The following is a 21415-nucleotide window of genomic DNA, read 5'->3' as shown; positions in this document are numbered from 1 at the left end:
GTGCTAGTATGCATCATTTTGCAAAATGGTATACCAAGTATACCAAGAATTAAATTAAAGCCTTGTTGTATGAAGAAAACACCATGATTATGTGCAGAGAGACCCAGTAGACCATAATTAGTGAAGGCAGAACAAAACATAAATACAAAACACAACACACCCAAAGCAGAAATACTTTACAACGGGTTCGAGGACATCTGTAGGGGGGACTCAGCCTCCCTGTCAGAGCGGCTGGTAAAGGGAACAACTATTTCTACTTGTTGTAATGTAAGCACAGAAGCTAATTTGTCTCTAAGATGTTTATTAATGTACCTAGAAATGATGTGACCTGCCATTCATTAATCAATGTGATAATAATTAATAATTTTTCACATAATAGCACACCTCATTGTGTTGTATTCCTCCTACAGTGTTAAACATATTTTTCCACTTTCCACAGTGTAGAATAAGGTGGAGAACATACCACAGGACAAGGCTGATCCAGACCTGGAGGTCCCTGCTCTCCTTTCTCTCCTTTCAGACCCCTTTTCCCCAGCGAGCCTCTTTCACCCTGAAAGAAATAGAAGAAAGTGTTAGATAATTGTACAAATAATTAAGTCACCACACGTGATGTCATGATGTCATGATGTCAAGAAGAATGTCTCTCTAATTCACCTTTTCTCCTCGTTCCCCTTTATCACCCTTCTCTCCTCGTAATCCTGGAAAACCCTGTATGAAGAAACATAATGTCAGTAACAGTTTAAATAATAGGTATATAATCATATGATGCTGTATGATTACATCCACTCACATCTAATCCAGGCTCTCCTTGTTTTCCCTGTTAGAACAAAAATAATACTCATATTTACAGCAGTAAGAACAATGTTTCCTGAATCTAATATCAATAATATATATATATATATATATAAAAATTAATTATGGCTTTTGGAGGAAACTGACCTTTTCACCTTTTGCACCTGGTAGACCTACCAATCCATTTGAGCCAGGATAACCTTGAAGACCCTGAACATTGTGGAGGAGAACAACATCAAATTAAACCTTATGTGAAGATGTCCTTATACTGTACTGTACTTTGCTCCCCCCCTGGACAGTTACAGTATATAGCATCTGTAACCAATGTCAGGTGAGAAACCATGCATTGCTTACCCGTGGCCCTTGTGGTCCTTTTTCTCCAACATCCCCCTTCTCTCCTTTAACTGAATCACCAGGCTCTCCCTGAGATAAAATATACACAAACAGTTACGACTATCCTTTAAAATGATTTTGCCCTTTCTCATTTCAAACTGCAAGAACAAGTGTACCTTTTGACCAGGCATTCCATGAAGGCCCTGAGAACAAATAAGATTATTAGTTTTGTATACTGAACTTTACCGATTGTATCTGAAAACAGAATGAAAAGGCGTTGATTTTTTTTATTTACCATAATTCCTTGAGGGCCAGGTGGCCCTGGAGGGCCTGGCAATGCAATAATCTGATCCTGAAAGGAGATTTTCAACATAACTGACTTGCATTCATCAAACAAACAAACAAATAAACAAAAAAACATAATACCTAATAGCTTGTTAATAGATAAATGCAAGTGCAGATTTACTAGTTTTATTAAAACCAATCGAAGAGAAAACAAAGAGCTTTTTTTAAAATGAAATCCTGTACCAGATTGTCCTCAATTCTGGAGTCTCCCTTCTCCCCTTTCTGACCACCAGCTCCCTGAAATAAACAGACACATTTTAATCTGTACTTTTCTCAACTATATAAAGCAATATTTTTCACAACACCACATCAGATAATATATAATGCATCACACTCACGGTTTGCCCAGGCAGACCCATCTCTCCCCTCTCCCCTTTTTCTCCTGTCACTCCAGGTTCTCCTCTATCCCCTCTTTCTCCTTTTGAACCCTGTGGTCAAGACATAAAGTCAAGTTACAACGTAGACCATTCAAGCATACACCGCAGATAAGATATGCTACAATAAATGTTGCATATGATTTACTCTACCTGTATGCCTTCAGATCCAGGAATCCCAGGAGAGCCCACCTCTCCCTGTTAACATATTACATTTCAGGGGATAAAACAGATTTGCATGGTCGTATATCACTGTCTAAATTCATGGTATATACATTCTATAAACAAATCATGCTTATGGTTCAATCAACACCTTCTAACAGGAGTGGTGTTCCTTTTGATATGGGTTAATTTGGAAAATAATTGGGGGCACGATGGGGCTATAATTTAGACCACTGCTTTTCTTTTGGCAACCAGTTTATGGTACATAATACTGATGGTCTTTTTATTTGCGAAGCAGTTTTCCAGGGGCTGCTTCTGAAACCAGATATCAAGCTGAATTGTTATCATCATATGATGTTTTCATATTTACAAATGGCAACTGAGTTCAGGGATAAAGAGAAGGAGGAATGTTCTCACCTTTACTCCTTGCTCTCCAGGAGGCCCTGGAGGACCAGGTGGGCCCTGTAGGAAAAAAGTATGTTATGCAAATTAAGTCTAACAATATCTGATTTTATGTTACAGTGCTACAAATAACCCTGGTGTTAGTTTTATTGTGGCCAGAGAGATTCCTACCTGCAAAATTTGTAATCTTTCAGACAGGTCAGTGTTCTCGAAGACACCTGGAGCACCTTTCTAAACAGCGGAAAAGCAGGATAAGTTAGATAAATTAATTATACAGCTTACTAATGCTAATCATATTATATAATTGCTCTGCAGTGAGACAAATTCATAGGGTTCATGGATTGGGGACACGTCCTTCTTACCTGGAGTTCTGGAGCACCAGCATCTCCTTTCTCTCCCTGTAAAAGCATTTAATACTGGTGTGCATCAAGCCACGAATGTCACCTGTTTCACTTTATGTGCTCCATGCATATACACCTCAGTGATATTTTGAGCAGTACCTTTATGCCTGGTGGTCCATCCATGCCTCTTTTCCCTTCATCACCTGGTTCTCCTTGTTCTCCCTGCAGAACAACAATAAGAGAAAGACAGAACAGCAAAACATGAGAAACTGATGCGGATACAATCATACTGGTTAATTGAATAATACAGTCAGTAAGTATTCTATGAATTGGTCCTAACAGCATCTGTACCTTAATCCCTGGAGGACCCTGAAGCCCATTCATTCCAGGCTCTCCGACATCACCCTGTGTCAAAGACAGTGAATTTAACAATGGTGCCAAGCATAACTGTGACATTTAAACAGACGCAATAAAAATAATTAAAACAATATTTAATGAAGGATTTACCTTTATACCATGTGGCCCAATGGGACCCTTTTAAAGACAGATAAAAACAACAAGTGAAACAATTTGAAAAAGAGTTTTAATGATATGTATCTGATGCATGAGACCAAATAAGACCTCGATACCAACCTCATTCCCATCCTTGCCAGGAAGACCCTATTAGAAGAGATATCTGATATTAGTGGATCAGTGAAGGTTCTAAATATTATCCAGTAGATGTCTCTCTTTAACAAGTCCACAGAAGAGTAAACCTAAGTACTGCACCCTGAGCCTAAACTAAAAACGCATGGACACTGTATGTCTTAGGCAACTCAACACCACAGCTTGAGACCACACCTCAAAGGAAAAAAGACCTTCTGAACCATGGGCAGAAAAACCCCTGGTTCTGACTGAAAACAGTTCACAGATATTCAAGCTATAATTGGGAAAAACATAAAAGAGAAATGTGTAAACAACGGAATTAAGCCCGAAATCCACGTCCTACTTTAAACGAAAAGAAGAAAATAATTGAATCCTGCAGTTCATAGAACTAATGTTCCACAGATTAAAGCCTGTTGTAGTAAATACACATTGCATATTACACAAAGCCAGCCTTACATATATCACAGTCTGATAGTTATAAATAAAGGTTATGAAAACATGTTTACAGCATTATAAAGCACAGGTTGTTTTTGCAAAAGTATGGTACTGGTTATGATGAAATAACAACAATAAATCCAATGGTAGAACTCAAGATGTTATATGGAGGCAGCCTTTTAGGGACCTATAATACTTCCTATTTGATTATAATCTAACACAAGTAAGAACTTTTATGAATTAAGCACACACAACCGTGCTTTTTCGAGACCTACGTCTTGTATTGCTCACTGACTGAAAAGGGCAGATCCTTGGCATCAGGCCTTAAGCTGTTAATGAGGTAGTTTTTTCCCAACCAAGGATAAACACATTTACAATTTGCATGACAACAACAGGAAATGCCATTAGAGCATGTGAGCCCAAAACATGTGTTCATATTAAAGAGAAAGAAATTGCCTTAGTGGGAATTAGCAACAGAAAAAGAAGGTGGTTGGAGATGAAAATTAGGGAGATTTATCTCTCTGATTGTGTTGAGGCGATAAAGAAATTGAACATTTGATAGATAGGTACCACTGTACTCTGGTTGCTTGATGCCTAGTCTCGAAATCCAGTCTGATAGCATTAACTGGAGAGCCTAGAACATTTTAGCAAAAAATGTAGCTAATAACTTTTGGACAACAATTGGACTGACATAGCAGATGACCAACCAGAGTTGTTTTTTATACTCACTACTACTATTTTGCTTTCCTACTGTAAACCAGCACACAAAAATATAAATACATAGAGGTCTACTGAGTCAATCAGTGATTTTGAAGCCTGTGGCCAGAAAAGTGTACAATGACCGTGAATAGAGTGTTTGAGGCTGAGACTACTTGATGTCTATATAAAATAATTATAGTTTATAATTTCTGTCTTCTCCAGTTTAATGTATCTATGGAACCCAAAAGGAAAGGAAAGCGGTACAGAAAGAGAAAATGCTTCCAATTCTGCGGTTAGTGTGTGAGGTTCTAGATTGATTGGACTGAACCACATTGCCTCTGCCCTCAGAGTGTGTCTTTGATTAAAATAAAAATTGAGCCCATGCGTGAACATTGGGTTAACCTTTGTATATAGTGTCATGATGAGAAAAGCAACACCTGTTGAACAAAGAAGTAGTCGACCTCCATATGTGAGTCATGTCGGCTCATTTGAAGTGTGAGCTCATCACAGGAGACAAAATGAATGTGTCTATGAATGCGGGTGTGCCATGTTCACTCTCTTACTGGCTCTCCTGGGTGGCCCTGGGGTCCATCTCTGCCCATGTTTCCTGGGGGCCCTCTGGGGCCAGATGGTCCAGGAGGCCCTGGCGGACCTGGAGGCCCAGCCTGACCCTGATCACCCTGTGCACAAATTCAAAGAGAAACAGAGAATTGATGGAAAGTACAACACTCATAAAAATTGCTCTATAATATCCTTTTGTTTCACTTTCATGCCTAGATGTTACTTGACTGTTTTTTGCCACCCACAAGCCATTCATGTGTCATATTAATTTCACAATACAATGCATAATAAAGCAGAGACATTTGGCAGCCATGGCCAGGTCCCAAAAATTGGCTGTTTTAAAAGGCACGTGGCGAGAGGAGATGACATTTTTTCAAAAGCCTCACTGTGAAACAGAGGCTGCTGGCAAACCGGGCTATCATCTAAAGAGAAAGATTTCAAGGTTGTGGTTTCATATGAAATAGTCCCATTTCAGCATATTATGTTGTCAGAATGAGAAAACACTATTTTGGTTCATTTCATTAGCTGTGGTTTGAGTGGCATGTTTTTCTCTTGTAATGTCGGTAAACAAAATATTTAACCACGCCAAGGCATATATACCTCTCTCACAGTTTTACACTCTCTAATTCAAAACAGGCATGCCTGTTAAAAGTCCAGACTTCTATAGGAGCTAATTGTGGGGTCAAGGCCAAGGACATGCATGCCATAAGTCAGTAAAGGCATAAGGAGAAGAAAGTGAGGAAGAGTAATGATGATGAGAGTGATGAGAGTTGGAGGGAAGGAGCTGAAACGTGCGTGATGTTTTTGCTGTACCTTTAGAACGTCTGGCGTTCAACTCTGACATGTGAGGAAGCAATGAGCTTAGTGTGGAAAGCCCATCTGTCAGCAAGGGTGTGGAGAAAGACAAGAAATAAAGCAAGTGTGTGAGAAAAAAGAGCAGGATAGAACCAGTGAACTGTTTTGAGAGCATATATTAGGATGAAGCATCATAGGCAGAAGATCTCTAGCAAGAAAAGTAGCAAGATTTCTGTGGTTGAAGTTTCCGTTCCCATGCGAAATTACAGTAGAGTAAAATAAGAAATGGAGGCAGATATTTAGAAACAATGCTAAAACAATGCTAAGATGACGAAAGTGACGACCACAAATGAAGATGTGCGGAGGCTAAAGGCGGAACAAACCTTAACTGTAAGGATCTGATTACTGAGAAGTCCAGCAGAGGCAGCATGTGCTGGAGGGCCCTGAGAGAACAGAAGAGAAAATACAGGAGCAAAGTGACAGAGGGACATGAGGAGAAATAGGGGAACACCGAAAGAGAGATTTAGGATAAAAGATAAGGAAGACAACATGGACATTGATAGAACACACATGAGAACAAGATGACTCAATGTTTGCATTGAGCGGCAGTGATCTTTATGCCGCTTTGTGCTGAGGTAATTCACTTTGACTTAGTTCCCAGCCAACAAATTACAAGTAGACTCTTAGAGACATCCTGATTATACTGTTGTTTCAGATACCATGTGCTTCTGGATATGATTACCTTTCACTGGAGCACAAGGTTTCTATTTAGTGTTGCGGTTAGCACGGATGGCAAGGGGTCCAAAAAAAGGCAGCATTTTCCCAGGAGAAGTTTACTCTCTTTCCCAAAATAACAGTGGCTTTTGGTGCTGCAGCCCTTTATATTATAATTCCTAAATGAAATAATGATGACCACTGCGAATCTAAAAGGGAAATGTTGGGAGAGAACATTGTCTTTTTTTTTTGCTGAAGAAGCTTACACGTTTGTTTGTGTTCAGTTATTTATATATAAACTATACCATGAGCGAGATGTTAAGGAACTTCTCATGACTGATGGGAAAAAGGCAGAAGTCATGGGTCACCCGCACCCCACCTGCAGTACAAACGGAGTCCTTCCATCTGGTTGGAAACTGTTTGGATCTGCTTCCAGGTCTAAACATACAGTAACCCTCCCCCCAGGAGCATTAATGGATTCCATAGGCCACCGATCTTAAAATCTTACACAGGTATAAAAATATGACAGAACACAGTACTAACACACTATCATAAACAAAACACAGAGCACTACAACAAGGGATCGATACCGTCTACTTGTGCTGTGTTGTTAGTAGTATTTTGGCTTGCACTCTTCACCATAATAATGCAGACCACACAAAGCATTTACAATTCCTCCAAGACTCCAGACAAGTCATCTGTTTTTAATAGAACAAGCTGGCATAGCAGGTGAAAAATAGCAAACCTTAGCCATTTAGTCTAACATGATGGGTCTGGAAAATATATATAAACACTGTGTACACACATTTTGGATCCATTATTATAACTGTAATATGAAATGGTGGGATCCGAGATACAGGTGGTGAACTCAGTAGGAATTGGACATCGGGAGCGCAAGACACTGATTTCCCGTTTTTATTATTATTATTATTTTTTTTAATCTTTGACTGCTAAAGCCAAAATCATGAACAAGAGGAACTGGTCATTGTCTGCAATATCTTGTAATGAGGTTCTAATATAGAAGACCCATATTTGAGCTTTAAAGCAAATAAAAGGCAACACAGATCCAAGGAGTAGCCAAAGCTCGCTGGACGAGACACTGATTTTACGGAATCAGTACATTTTGAACAGAATTTTTCACAGATCCTATTTGCTCCTACTGGCATCAGCCACTGTGCTCTATCCATCTGTTACTGAAAGTGCAGGGAGCAAAACTAGCTTTGCTTTCTGTTTTGGAGGAATGATATAATTTCTCAATTGTTAATCAGTGTGACACTAAGCAATTGTAGGGTGTCTGGGAGTTCATGTATGTTTTCCCCACAGTGTGTTATATTGCCCCAACAAGCTTCACGGGGGCATGTATTCACCTTCATCCTCCTCAATTTGGTAGTTGTTGGAATATTATATAATATTAAGGGAGAACAGGGCTAGATGGTAGGAATCGGCTAGTCTTTTTGTTGACCTAATATCTAATTTCAAATGAAAAATGCTTTGAATGGAATGTACACGAACTCTATGAACGCTAAGTCTGTATGAAAACAGTTCATAACAATACTGCTATATAAATGTTCTAGAGGACAAATAAAACCAGCTTGCTGATTTATACAGAATCTGGTGTGTGTGAGCTCATTGGTGCCGTAGGGCATCAGTTTAGAGTTTGATGCTTGTTACTCACCCTGGGCCCCACATCTCCCTGATCACCCTGCGGAAACAAGTTAGATCTTACTTGGGTGCAACGATATCTGACACAAGTACTGTGCAGCTATGTGTAATCTGTTTTGCAAACCCCCCTGAAGCTGTACTTTGGCAAATGTTGCAATATCTCAAAGCTGGTTTACATTAGGCTGAAACCTTCACTGATATCATACACAATGCATTCAGAAGATTACTATACATACCTTATCTCCTTTTGGCCCTGGCATCCCCTGGCAGAAGTAAAGACAAATGTCAAAAACACAGATAAATGTTTCTTTTCACAATAGCATCGAATAGGTAACGTTCAAATGTCCACTGCTTTGTAATGGTATATGATCTAAAATGAGAGTTTATGTGTGCTGTATGGGCCAAGCTATGTGAAATGTGCTATCATTCATGTGCTTCACACATTCTAGCCTCCAGTGTATTTAGAGTACGGTATCTGCTTGACTGGCGTGTAAAATATGATGTGAGTTTATGATGGATTATATTTATGTTTCTCAGACATGCAAGATGTTTCATGTTCTGCCACTTCTTAATGCATTTCTTTTGGGTTTTAATATGTGCATGCTGGAAAATCTGTTATATATATCTGCTCGTTAATTTGTTCACCTGCCAATTTCCACCCACCCGCCAGCTCTTAGCAGCTACCAGCTAGACTGGATGAAGACTAACACGTGCTTCACGAGTCACATGAAGACAGCCAATCAGACATTTTTTTACAACTGTTGCTCGTGCAGTATCCTGAGGTAGTCTAAAATACTCAAAGGAAAGTGATATCTATCCCTCTTCTGTATACATGAGATCATAGATGCCCGCGATTGGATTATGTCAACGGGAGTGACAAGAGAAAGAATATGAAACTGAATGTAATCAGCCACGTCTCAAATCTGTCCCTTAATAAGTTCGAAAAGAATATGAGGACATACCTGAATGCCTTTAGGACCAGGAGAACCCTGTAAACAAAAACAAATCAGCCCTTATTTCGCATATACTACAATTCTATACTTTTGCACAACGTGCAGAATGCACACTGGTCAGAGCTATCTTGTGTTTTGTCTCGCACTGTTTTCACTAGGTTGCATACGATGCACTTTATTTGGCTAGGACAACTTGCTTCCAGTCCTTAGCTCTGTGTTGTTCCCTTAACCCTCGACATTGCTCAGTTGTATAAAAATGAGATAAAAAAATGTAAGTCGCTCTGGATAAGGGCGTCTCCTAAATATTTTTGTTTTATGTAGCTCCATGGTCCTGGAGGAACGCTGTTTCATTTCACCATGTACTGTACAGTATCAGTTATATATGGTTGAAATGACAATAAAGGCTTCTTGACTTGAAATAATATACTACTGCACTATAACAAAATATGTATACTAATGGCCGGACTACTTTATCATGATATATCTTTATGTTTTGTACATCTGAAATATCAAGATAAAAAATGAAAGAGTTAGATAAAAAACAGACAAAGAGACTACCAAATGCCAAACTACCATACTGTATTCTACACTATTCTGTTATATGGTGATCTATATAATGACAGAATGGAGTACTTACAGGCTTACCATCCACACCAAGAGGACCCTGAATGAGAAGGAGAAAAAGAGAGACAGAGAAAGCCATTAGAGGCTCAAATGCATCGTATTTATACTTTATCCTAGAACGTATGACATTGTGGAAGTTATTGTTATGAATTTTTTTTATCTCATAATACTGTAATGAATAAGGGCAAGGATATACAGTACCTATGGATATTGATAATGTGGGTGAGAAGGTTTTTTTTATAATGAGTTGGAAATTGTATAACATGACCAGATAGGGATGTTGGCATATGTGTGCCTTACCCAACTGTTCCACAAAGTAGATAGCACCAATGTGTATAGGATATTTTTGTATGCTGTAGCATTACAAAGCTACAGTATTTCACTGGTTCCACTTCATTTCCAGCATGAAAATGCCTACATACACAAATTGAAGACCATGAAGAAATGTTTTGAACTTCATGGACTGGAATGAACTGGAACACTGACAATGATGCATACCTCCTTGCTTAACGTCAGTGCCTGACCTTACTAATGCTCTTACGACTGAAAGGGGAAAACTGCCAACAACCAAGATCCAAACTCTTGTGGAATACTATCCATGTGTGGGTGTGACAGACAGTTGTCCACAAAGTTTTGGCTATATAGTGTATGTTACATGGCATACAGTACAAGAGATACAGTACACTGAATCATCTTGTTTGAGAAATTCAGTCAAGCTTCATTCATTAATTCAGACTCATTCATGATTCAGGCTCATGCTACAGGGCAGCGAGGTCGCTGTCCACTCCACAAGAGGTGCTGAAACACCCCTCAATGACCCGTAATTATCTTGGCTGTCAGCAAATAAACATATGTATGGGTGACAAATTAAAGGAAAATCTAACATAAAGTGTGAATCCATCATGAGACACCAAAACATGTACATCTTCAGCATACTGTGTCATCTTATTCTACAAGCCTCTAGAAAGGTACAGGAGCAATAAACACCATTCTGGTGTCCATCTTGGGAGTGTATAGGCCATATAATATAATTTACATAAATGTATTATTGATAAAACTATTTCCTATTCCCATGTGCATCGTACATGTGGGTAGAATCATTCTGGAAAAGACCACTCCTATTAGACATAGAATAGGATAGAAAGGTTGTCACTCAGAATCACTTCGTACTTATTTACCATGCAAACAAAATCAATAAATGCCCCGAAGTACAACAGAGCTGTAGTTTTCTCAGCTACACCAATTTAAGCTTTGGAAAGGATTATAAAAGCAATTGGATTTGAATTTTCACATTCTTCGTGTCTCCAAAGTAAACGAATAAAATTCAAACCGAAGCTAGACAGACAAGCTAGAAAAGGGACAGGAGATACAGATAAGCAGGTTGAAATTAAGAAAGATTATTTGATATCTTGCTTTGATATGATAGCTCTGACAGAGAGGACTAATAACACCACATATGGCAGTACAGTTCAGGCAAGAGTCTGGACCAGATCAATTGTTGTGCTTGGACTGACTTCACACAGTTGCGTGTTTGCATTATTACAGTGCAGGGACTGTTAAAATAAGTTGCATATGCAGTAGTCAGGGTGCTTACAACTAAGTCCCCTGTTCCAATAGAGCCTTGTACATATGGTGTTACAAGATCAGTGATTTTTGTGCAGTGCTTATATACAGAGAATGTTGTGTTCAAATATCAACTAATATTAATAATCGTTGCTCCAATTGTCCTTGCTTAGTTATGTGTGTATGTACTTATATTATGCTATTTCTTGTTTGCTTTAAACTCATGTAAATAATCCTTAATCAGAATGTGAAAATGCAAAACATTTTTGTCTAATTTTGGGTACTTGAGGTTTTGCCAGTTACAATTAAGCAGAACTTCTAAAAACAAGGTACAAGAGCCCTCCAGAGAAGTACTGACTCTTTGGTAAACAGTAATAAACCAAGAGGAAATAGTTCATCATCAACTCAAACTGTTTTCTAGTTTTCATTCATCCTTACCACATCAAAGACATAATATTGAAAAAATATGCCAGAAGAAACTGACAGAATTTCCAGCAGGTGGCGCTCTGTATTACCTTAAGGTGGATAAGTCTATTAAAGTCACACTTGTTATGTACTTATGAGAATTAGAAAGATATTTACCGGGTAGCCATCTCGCCCTGGAGTTCCCTGTAAGGATTAAATAAATAAAATACCATAAAACATGTAATACGCACACAATCCACCCCTGTTTCTGAAGAGTAAACCAACTGAAGCTTCACATGCTTAAACTAATCTGCTGTATTTAAAGGTGGTGTATTTAAACATGGAATGCATATTTTAAATCTCTTCCATCTGCTTGTAAGTATAATTAACTTCCTCAAAACTCCTTCCAGCAAATTATTAGCTTTATATATTTTTAAGCCCCAGTGATGTCAATATCTAGTAAAGTTAAAGCATGTGTGGGAGCATGGCAAAGCATGTTCTCTTTGTTCTTATACATACATGCATACATACTGTAGACATACACACACACACACACACACACACACACACACACACACACACACACACACACACACACACACACACACACACACACACACACACACACACACACACACACATTGCACATGTCTTGAGGAGCAAGTGTGTACTTCATATGTAAGTTTAAAAGAGTTTTGCAGACTAAACCCCCACAAAACCCAAAAAAAAAACAACAATTGTTCATCACACCACCTATCAGTGGCTCTAAGATCTATGCTGTATGAGAAAACAGCTCAAACTCTTAAAGTTGGCCCACAAGAGTATGAATGCCAACAAAAATATGCAGAACATGGAACTGCAGTTGATTTTAAATCATTTTTATGGATCCAAACTCCATACTGCACTCAATCTTATCTTACCTCGCTTATAGCCAACATTATATCTGTTAGCTAGAATGGTGATGGGAATTGAATTTGGATCATGTCATGGCTGACCATGAGCCAGATTCACATACATGTGTTCTGCATTAATGAGTCCACAGATATAGGGGTACTTACTGGAGTTCCTGCAACACAAACACAAACAAGTAACTGTTAGCTTTTGAGCACGTTTTTTTTTTACATACAGTATTTTTAATACAATTGTTTATATCATTTTCATGATATAGTCCAATCCTTCATTCATTCCTCTCCAGTTACTACCTTATTGTAATCAGGGATGAAGTGGATCCAAAGCATATTTTAGAAGCAATGGGTGTGAGGCAGAAATACCCCCTGGATGGGATATCTGTCCACACCCATGCATTAATTCTCACCTAGGGGAAATTTAACAGAGCCAAACTAGAACAAAATTTAAATTAATTTTATAGCAGATGGTTTATCAAATCCATCACAACCATGACTAATATCAGGTGATTACCTAACATGAATGAAAGAATATATGAATGAGTGAACGGATAGGAAAAGGCAAATGCAACTGGATGCAAACAGCATTTTGCATTGAAATGTCCACTGTACAGTGTCTGGGGTGCAATTTAAGTCTATAATCACAATTTTTAAACCATATTTCACAATTCATATTTGCATTCAGGTAAACTTTTGTATTTATTCACTAATCTTCAGTAAGTACTTTCTCCTGTTCAGGACCATTGTGTAAAACCAAAGCCTGTTCTAGGAACACTTAGAGCATGGTGGGAGAAATCACCCTGGATCAGATGGGAGTCCATACACACAAACACACATACATTTACACCTAGCATGACACCCCATTTTGGTCAGTGAAAGGAAACCGAAGAACCCATAGGAGGAAATCCACTGGAAGTACATGCAAAATTCCATTGACAGTATCCCAGGCTCAAGAATGAACCTGGGACCCTGGATCTGTGAGGCAGCAATGCTACACTCTGCACCACTGTGCCACCAATTTGTATTCATGTTTGCATGTTTGCAGTTTCATTAATTGACATTAAAGTGCACATTGGTGTCACTAGTCACATAGATGTTCTCTTCCAGGAACAGTCCAAAGGAACAGGAGTCACCAGAACTAAGGCCACACTGACACTAAAGATCCAGGTGAGTGTGTAGGGTCAAGAAGCTGATGTACAGATATTTACCAGTGAAACCTTCACTCGAATTATATCAAATTGCATGTGGTCTTTTATTTGTTCTCTATTTGCTTCCAACTTACTGATAGATGAAGCAGGAACAAAACAATAGTAGTTGCAATTCTGCCTGTGGTTCTATGACTTCTGAATGGCTGCGTGAGGTGGTGAAAAATACAATGCTTCCTTCTTCTGTATAGACCGAGGTTTTAGATCAACAATGTCAGTAATCTGATCTTATATAAATTTGCCCTGAAGGAGCTGAAAACATCAACAGGTCTGAGAAATGTTCAGAGGAAAATTCCTTAAAATCACAGGCATCTGTTGAATCGAACACAGTCACCAAGAAAATGTGAAGCATCCCAGCAGTGTGGAAACAATCTCAGCGGGCAAAAGATCAGTCTTGCATAATAAATATTGTACATTCTCATACAAGTCTCTTTGGATCAGCTTGGCTTTAACAGAAATGAACTTCTCAGAACATAACCTCTGTGTAAACATCAGTTGATGCAGAAGCTTAAGCTCTCTTGGCCTTACTGCAAAAGGTTTACAATACTGTAAGTGTCACATAGGATGTTGGTAATGTGGGCTCTCAGTCCCACTCCTTCTGCATAGTTTCCTTCGTCCCTGTCCATTCCATTAAGCATAATGGATTAAACAGTCGCTGGCAAAGCTCTGGTGACTCCAGAGAGATGATAGCTGGAGAAAATGAAGATTTGAATCATATGCAGAGCTGCAAAGGTCTTGAGCCGATCTGGACAGGATCAGAGCACAATGTAAACAAACAAGAACTCCTACAAATGGCTGCACTGATAAGGTCTCTTTTAAATGTGGGAAACCCGATCCATCTCTGCCATGATGAGAAAAGGGAGGGAGTCATTGGAAGATAGAGAAATGCAAGAAGGATCCCACTGTGTCAGTTCAGGTCACCAAAAGCCCTGGGCCACTGAAGGGGAGCTTTTTATGGAGAACAGGCTGTGTGTTTTGGAGGCTGTCGGTCCTCCCGTCGTCACCATGGGCCAAAGTCATCAAACTGAGAACAAAGACACAGTTCTTCTCCCTTCGTCCACCAAAGCCTGTGTTTGTGACTGGGGTCTCTGATGATGTATGCACTATGTTGTTTTTTCTAATGTTTGCAGGTGTTGATTCACACTTATCTCACCTACAATATCTTATTATCTCTTTTTGCACACACACACACATGCACACACACACACACACACACTCACACACACACACAGACACACTCACACACACCCACACACAAACACAGTGATGGTTTGTTTCTTTGTTTTGTTTCGCTTGTGTACAGATACTTTGAAACCAAAGTTCATCCATCCATCCAACAATCCAGCTATCCATCTATTAACCTATTTAACTACCCACTTAATCCATTCATAAATCCATCCATCCATAATACATACATTCCTTCATCAATCCATAATCCTTCATCTGTTCATTTATCCATCACTCATCTATTAAACGATTTTTATCCCCATTCATCATTTTACCAGTATCTTTTTCCCCAATCCATCCATCCATGCATCCATCCATCCATCCATCCACCTATACATACAAACTTTCATCCATCCCTCCAACCCATCATTTATCTAGCCAACCATTCATTTCTTCATGCAATTATCTATCCCTCCATCTAGCCAGTTGAAATACAGAATACAAAAAAAAAGAAAAAATACAAATATTCATAAGAGGCAGTTCATAGCAATCTATCTCATATAAAATATGTGCATTAAGTTCAGTGTGGCAACAACATTATTATTAAAACACGAGCTGGGTCAGACTATGGCATTTAAAGGAACCACATTTCATCCATAAATGAATCAACATTCAGGTGAAACAATGTGGATCGAATCCAGGAGAAAGCTACTGTCTGACAGGGAGTTATAAAGATTGTTCTTTGATCTGATGCACACTGTTAAAATGAAGTCATAAATACAGAAACAGCTTCACATGTGTGCAAGTGGGAATTCTTATCTCAGTAGTTAATTATTTCAAACATATCCGAAAGAACTTTGTGGTTTTAATAAAACAAATTTAAAACCTACTATCTACCTTCTTTACCTTTGTCTTACTTAATATGTTCTTTTCGTTTCTTATTCACGGCCTCAATCTGGACCGATGTTTTCTTTCATCTCAAGAATAATATGACCAAAAAAAAAAAGAGAACATAAAAGAGAATATTGGACAAACTTAATGATGACATTTAAGAGGAGATGTTTTGAAATCACTAAAAACTCCTCTTAAGTTGTGAAAGGTAATAAATACTCACCGGGATTCCCTTTTCTTCCACGTCTACCTGGGGGTCCTGCAGAAATAAATAAATAAAAAAAGAAAAATATTAATGTTGAACTGAATTTAGACAGAGAACGAGAAACAGTATACAGTGATCACGTGTATAAATATAAATATTTGTTCGTGTTAAATGTCATGCTTGGTACACTGGCATGTATCCTGACTAATAAATAATTGATGCAGTGGTGAAACATAGTGCTTTTGTCACATCAGAGTGGATTATTTTCTTATAACCATGCAGTCTAGACTGTGCTACTGCAGTTATACCACATTGCCATTGATTACAATGTCTAATTTATTTATAAAGTCATGTCACTCATTTTAAGTTTATAGTAAAGATTTAATGGAGCAGAACCTCTGTGATGCAAGTTCATTCCTGTTATTGTTTATGTTATTGCATTTATAAACCGTCATTCCCTGCAGCGTCATTCCCTGAAGCATCACTTTCTCCATCACTTTTCTCTGTCTTGAAGATTTTCCCATGAAACTTTGCACACCATCATGTTAAATAATGTCTCGTCATGAATGAACTGCACCACATCAATGAGTGTACATTTTTCTTTCTCAAACACATGTAGATTATTATTGGGTGGTGTGTCTGCTGTACAAGTTCCTACCAATGAGCAGTGACAATAGAAACAATAACGCATTAGGTTGATTGTATTAATATGAACCTTTCGTTCATGTTATAGATGTAACCACTGTCAGAGCTGTGCTGTAATATAAAAATAATAGAATAGAAGCTTTTATTTGTCACATATACATTACAGCACCGTGAAATTCTTTCTTCGCAGAGTACAGGGTCGGCCATCATACAGCACCCTGGAGAAGTGAAGGTTAAGTGCCTTGCTCAAGGGCCCAACAGTGGTAGCGTGGCAGTGCTGGGGCTTGAAGCCCAATCATCTGCTCAACAACTCAGAGCTTTAACTGCTTAAGCCACCAACGCCCGAACGCACACATATCTTACCAATCCGATTTGAGAATTCAACTCTGCTCTAGTATCAGTTTTTTTTAGCAGCTACGGCAAATACATACATTCCTCCATTGCTTTTTATGCACCTTGAAAATATGATAAATACAGGAGTCTCCAATAAGGCCACAGTGACCTATCATTTCTGTTGGAACCGAACCTACAAAACTAGATTTCAAAGGCTTAAAAGTAAGGCAACAAATAAAATAACAGGATTCGTACTTGGGTAAATGCGCATATTTGTTAAGAGAACAAAATCAATAACTCTAATTAATCTATTGATCTGTCTAATGAATAGTCCAGTGTCTGTTGGCATCGACCGCACCATTGACACTAACCTATGCGTGAGAAAAATGGCACTTCCTTTTTTCCCACTTGAGGCACACATGGGCTGATTACACAGAGGAAAATATCCCGAGGAGTGTCCTGTTTGTAGATAACGAGGGGAAAAAGGTTCCCTCTGACAAGGAAGTGTATCTAAACCCATTCACATTGTCTCGCATCTGCAGCACCAGGGGAAGCCAAGAATGACATCACATGAGTTCGGACAAATAAACACAGCCATCTATAGTCATTCGTCCTCCTCACCACAGACCGGACGAAACGGAAGAGCGTGGTACAGAAAAGTGAGAGCTGCCAGTCGCAGCCAAACAGAAATGAGTTGTTCCACAACCAAATGCTCCAGGTAGTGATCAAAACCTGAAGAATTTACAGACTCAAGTAAGCGAGAACAATACAAATGAATGTACTGCAAGTTTATAGGACAAAAAAAAAAAAAGGTATAAACCTTAAAATTGAAAGTCATGGGGTTTAAAGCATGAGAACATATGGGCTAATTTGGCTAACATATTTATTACTAAATACAAGGACCATATCCAATTTTACAGCCCTATAACTATTTAAATTGAAAATGCACAGTATTAAAAGTCCTTGTTAAAATAACTTTTTGGCTGTGATGTGATTTTGTAAAATGAAGTATTTCAAGAAACAGGAAGTCAAAGCGATGGTGTGTTGAACTGACTGAATGACGTCCACAACGAGCAATAGCATTTGAGATATGCCATGTGTCTGGCAAATCTAAACTACCCAAAAATGAACATGGAGTACAGCGAAGGGATTAACAAGAGCTTATTACTTACTCTTACTGATAGAGAAACCCTGAATTGTGTTTAAAGACATAACCGTGTTCTCACTCAGTCTGAGGAAGTGATATATTCCAGTATTGAGGAATCCAAAGTTGGAAAACACCTCAGAGAAGGAAGGAACCACAACCTCGTACAAATTCCTCTACCTTCAAAAATGAATTTCATCTCAATCGATTGATGCAAAGACAAGCCATGTTTATTTATGAACCAGCTAATTCATAGCTAGGGGCAGGGTGGCTTAGTGGTTAGCACGTTCGCCTCACACCTCCAGGGTTGGGGGTTCGATTCCCGCCTCCGCCTTTTGTGTGTGGAGTTTGCATGTTCTCCCCGTGCCTCGGGGGTTTCCTCCGGGTACTCCGGTTACCTCCCCCGGTCCAAAGACATGCAAGGTAGGTTGATTGGCATCTCTGGAAAATTGTCCGTAGTGTGTGAGTGTGTGAGTGAATATGAGTGTGTGTGTGCCCTGTGATGAGTTGGCACTCCGTCCAGGGTGTATCCTGCCTCGATGCCCGATGACCCCTGAGATAGGCACAGGCTCCCCGTGACCCAAGAAGTTGGGATAAGTGGTAGAAAATGAGTGAGTGAGTAATTCATAGCTACTGAAGCATAAGACCCGTCTTCAACGGATGGGACATATATGGCTCTAGAGAGCATTTAGCTAAACAATTATGAAGTTGTACCTAGTTATTAAAACATTAGCACTTAAAGGGTGTATCAAATTCTTCTTTTATCATTTTCTTTATCGCTCAAAAGATAAATGTGTCCACAGTAAACACTGTCCAAACAGATAAAGCAGTCAAAATGTTTCCATCCAGACTTACATGTGAGGCTAGCATGAACAGTTAGGAGCTAATGATCAACAGCCCATCGTAAGTGATGCTATATACTAGGAGAAGGTTGATATAATAATTGGGACCTATGTCTATACTCCTGTAAAGGTATGCTCAGAGTTTACTCCTGTGCTTCAAAAACAGTCCTGCATTTCATTTCAGCTCAGCATCCTAAGTAATAAAATCCTCCATCCTTTTCCTCATGTTTTCATTTTATGCGATGAGATATCTTATGCCAAATGGTCCACAGGCTGTTAGTAAGTAATGACGTAAGGCTTATTTCCATCTAGATAAACAACTGTGTTCAATAAGCATGCAAACATTATTCAGAAGCCATTGTATCATTTCTGAAATGAAATTATCCTAATTCCAGGAAAACGCAGAAGGTCTTCAATGAATTCTGCTGTCAATATTTACTTATTTAACATATGAGACTGATTTAGGTTAAAATGAGTGAACACTGAACATGGAACATCTCTGAACTAAAGGTCATTAGTTCATAAACTGCACACTACAGACTTATTCAACGATCTTATAATATACAGGGCAGGCCTTCTAAATGATGCAAGTCGAAAGGCATTCATTCATTCATTCATTCATTCATTCATTCATTTTCTACCGCTTACACACTACGGACAATTTCCCAGAAATCCCAATCAACCTACCATGCATGTCTTTGGACCGGGGGAGGAAACCGGAGTACCCGGAGGAAACCCCCGAGGCACGGGGAGAACATGCAAACTCCACACACACAAGGTGAAGGCAGGAATCGAACCCCTAACCCTGGAGGTGTGAGACGAACGTGCTAACCACTAAGCCACCGTGCCCCCCTAGAAAGGCATGGGTAAATGCCTCAAATGATGTAGTTATTGCTTTTAATATCACATTCGTCTTTGCCCTATTTCTGTTATAAATAAAACCTGGCATGCCCATAAAATTCGTTTCCTGCTAATAACCACAACAGATGAAAAGGCACAACATTTACAGTAGGCTTTCAAAAAGTTTTAATTTATACTACAACGCTCCAAGTTAACACATATAACATACAAAAACGATTTAACTTTAATTAATACCGTAACACTTCCTCTGGAAAGTTTTATCAGGTGCCTGGTGGAGGTTTGGCTCTCCATCGGTGTTATATTAAGAGTGACGTCAGAATGTAAATTAATGAGCGGTTTTGGTTTCATGACGAATTCTGCAGGGACTAATTGCACACGTGTTCCATGTTAGGATGTTTAATTGGTTACACCAGAGAGAAAGCTTTACAGTAGAGAAAGGTGTGAAAAGAAGGAGGAAATAAAAGCAGTAAATGGACCGGGCATTCCCCACCCACCTGGGATTAAAATTCACTCCAGATTCTGATTAATGTCGTATATCCAACATTGAGCGGTGCTGCAGAAGACGAAGAATATTCAGGGTTCAAATTTGGCCTCGCTTGTAAGTGATGCATTAGTATTCAGACAAGAACACTGGGTAGAATGAGTAAAAGGAGCAGTTAGTAAACCATATTTCGAACACAGTTAGACATAAAGGAGTGGGAATTACTTATGGCTCGCTTTCCCACTGAATTGAAATTAGCACAATTCCAAGGAAGATTAGCATGGGAATCCCAACTGTGCATACAGCTCTAACAGGGATGTGGTAACTCAGTGGTTAAGGTGTTGAAACACTGATTGGAAGGTTATGAGTTTAAATCCCATAGCCACCGATCTGATACCGCTGTATAAATGAGATAAATGTAAGTCGCTCTGGCTGTGAGAATCTACCTATTGCTGTAAATGTTTTCAATGCCACCCTGTAGTGCCTCTACGTCCTTGCATTTAAACTAGCATTTCGTCGCTGTCGGGCGGAAACCTCGTATGTCCAAATTTGGCCAATTTCATATTTTTTCGCATATCGATGCTACTGGTCAGTCCCCACGTTGGTCTGTTATTTTTACAAGTTATTAACCAATCTAAAGTCTTGAAAATAGCTTGAGCGCAAATATCTTAACTCAATTGGACACTTCAACTGTCCACCTCTTCCTCACTCCGCGAGAGAGCTTCACAGCATATTTCTCCTCAAGAAGAGTCGCAACGAATCAACACGTCTTCTGAGGTAAATGTCTTCAAAACACTGGGCTCAAAGAAAAAAAAATCTTGACCCCTGCTAGTTCTGGTTCTCGTCTGAGGACTGGAATTTCGCGCAAGACAATCCACTGCAACGCGGACTAACCCCTGTGCATTGCAGATAAGATACAGCGTTTTTTTTA

At 39.0% G+C, this 21415-nt stretch overlaps 1 protein-coding gene across 2 annotated transcripts in view; it reads right to left on the bottom strand.

Annotated features, from left to right (window-relative positions):
• Positions 1-21415, bottom strand: part of LOC113646873 (collagen alpha-1(XXIII) chain) — a 60942-nt gene that overhangs the window by 1666 nt on the left and 37861 nt on the right. Inside the window, exons 3-28 of one of the 2 annotated variants that reach the window (XM_027153348.2) lie at positions 16197-16232; positions 12864-12871; positions 11983-12009; positions 9851-9877; positions 9223-9249; positions 8497-8523; positions 8274-8300; positions 6268-6327; positions 5092-5208; positions 3383-3409; positions 3257-3283; positions 3101-3154; positions 2909-2971; positions 2771-2806; positions 2580-2639; positions 2424-2468; positions 1998-2042; positions 1809-1898; positions 1654-1707; positions 1421-1477; positions 1302-1328; positions 1147-1215; positions 940-1002; positions 791-817; positions 655-708; positions 464-550 (exon numbers count right to left, since the gene is read on the bottom strand). In XM_027153348.2, coding sequence (XP_027009149.1) covers positions 464-550; positions 655-708; positions 791-817; positions 940-1002; positions 1147-1215; positions 1302-1328; positions 1421-1477; positions 1654-1707; positions 1809-1898; positions 1998-2042; positions 2424-2468; positions 2580-2639; positions 2771-2806; positions 2909-2971; positions 3101-3154; positions 3257-3283; positions 3383-3409; positions 5092-5208; positions 6268-6327; positions 8274-8300; positions 8497-8523; positions 9223-9249; positions 9851-9877; positions 11983-12009; positions 12864-12871; positions 16197-16232 — 1241 coding nt within the window. The remainder of the gene's footprint in view (positions 1-463; positions 551-654; positions 709-790; positions 818-939; positions 1003-1146; positions 1216-1301; positions 1329-1420; positions 1478-1653; positions 1708-1808; positions 1899-1997; positions 2043-2423; positions 2469-2579; positions 2640-2770; positions 2807-2908; positions 2972-3100; positions 3155-3256; positions 3284-3382; positions 3410-5091; positions 5209-6267; positions 6328-8273; positions 8301-8496; positions 8524-9222; positions 9250-9850; positions 9878-11982; positions 12010-12863; positions 12872-16196; positions 16233-21415) is intronic. The other variant, XM_047806030.1, reaches the window with a different exon arrangement.

The sequence above is a fragment of the Tachysurus fulvidraco genome, chromosome 21 (assembly GCF_022655615.1).
Source record: "Tachysurus fulvidraco isolate hzauxx_2018 chromosome 21, HZAU_PFXX_2.0, whole genome shotgun sequence".
In the NCBI taxonomy this organism is placed as follows: Eukaryota; Metazoa; Chordata; class Actinopteri; order Siluriformes; family Bagridae; genus Tachysurus; species Tachysurus fulvidraco.
Note: the sequence above shows the minus strand (reverse complement) of the source record. Positions and strands in the feature narration are given on the sequence as shown.